This window comes from Porites lutea, chromosome 1 (genome assembly GCF_958299795.1).
Source record: "Porites lutea chromosome 1, jaPorLute2.1, whole genome shotgun sequence".
Lineage (NCBI taxonomy): Eukaryota > Metazoa > Cnidaria > Anthozoa > Scleractinia > Poritidae > Porites > Porites lutea.
In genome coordinates this window covers 35,374,204-35,375,162 of record NC_133201.1, presented here as the reverse complement: position 1 = coordinate 35,375,162, position 959 = coordinate 35,374,204, and the positions used below count along the sequence as shown (strand labels likewise).

At 49.6% G+C, this 959-nt stretch overlaps 1 protein-coding gene across 1 annotated transcript in view; it reads right to left on the bottom strand.

The window, feature by feature from the left end:
- Positions 1 to 35, bottom strand: part of LOC140928773 (uncharacterized) — a 1,132-nt gene extending 1,097 nt beyond the window's left edge. Inside the window, exon 1 of the mRNA XM_073378558.1 lies at positions 1 to 35. This exon is cut by the window's left edge and continues 246 nt beyond it. Within this exon, the coding sequence (XP_073234659.1) occupies positions 1 to 35 (35 nt within the window).
- Between the last annotated feature and the right edge of the window lie 924 nt (positions 36 to 959).

Here is a 959-nt window from a genome sequence, read left to right as displayed (position 1 = left end):
ATAGAAAGCAACACCGATGGCTCTTTGGCTTGCATCTGAAAATGCGTGTAATTCGGCTCTGGTAATTGGACCAAATTACGGTGGGTGTTAGCATCTCTGTATCGAGACGTTCTGCAAGTCTGGGAGTGCATTTTTCCAGCTTTGCCAGCCCAATGAAAGTTCTTCTGGAAGAGGGTTGTCCCATCCCAGTGGTGCTGTGGCCGTTTTCTTCTTGCCCATGGACACCAGTTGTTGTAGGAGTAATCTTCCGTGTAATAAGACTGGAGCAGCTAGTCCAAGAGGGTCATAAACTGAGTTGACCACCGATAGAACTCCACGTCTTGTTAATGGTTTATCGGGTATTGATACCTTGTAGGTAAATGCGTCGGTCTCTGGGTCCCAAAGTACACCAAGGGAGCGCTGGGCTGGCAAGTTGTCTTGGCGCAAATCCAAGCTGCGAATGTCTTTCACTAGGTCTTCCGTGGGAAAGGCTTCCATACGTTGTGCCTACGTCGTGCCTACGTCGTGCTCCCCACCGTCGTCGACCGTTTTTCTCAGCCCGTAGGTTGCCACTGCAGGACTCGGACCGTTTCAAAACAGGTGAGCCGTCATTCTAACTCTGTGACGGGCTTCGAGAGGTCATTCTCCTTAAACCATAAGAAGCGTAAGAAATCTCAGTGTTCTGGGGAAACGCGGAACGAATGGAACATCTGCTCCACATCACACATCGCCGCAACATCTTCTCGCTGGAAGCGAACGAAACTGTTCATGAGGTCTGGGCCTGTGAGCAGCTCTCGATTGAGGGACTTTCCCTGATATTCAGCCGAAGAGTTGAACACCACTCTAATCTGCTCCGGCTTTTTCGTATGGTACACCGAAATGGGGTAGATACCATATTCGTCCAGAGTGTTCACTGGGAGATATTTCTTCATCGGGAACTGGTACCGCATGGCCTTTGTCTAGCAGCTTTGACATAAATT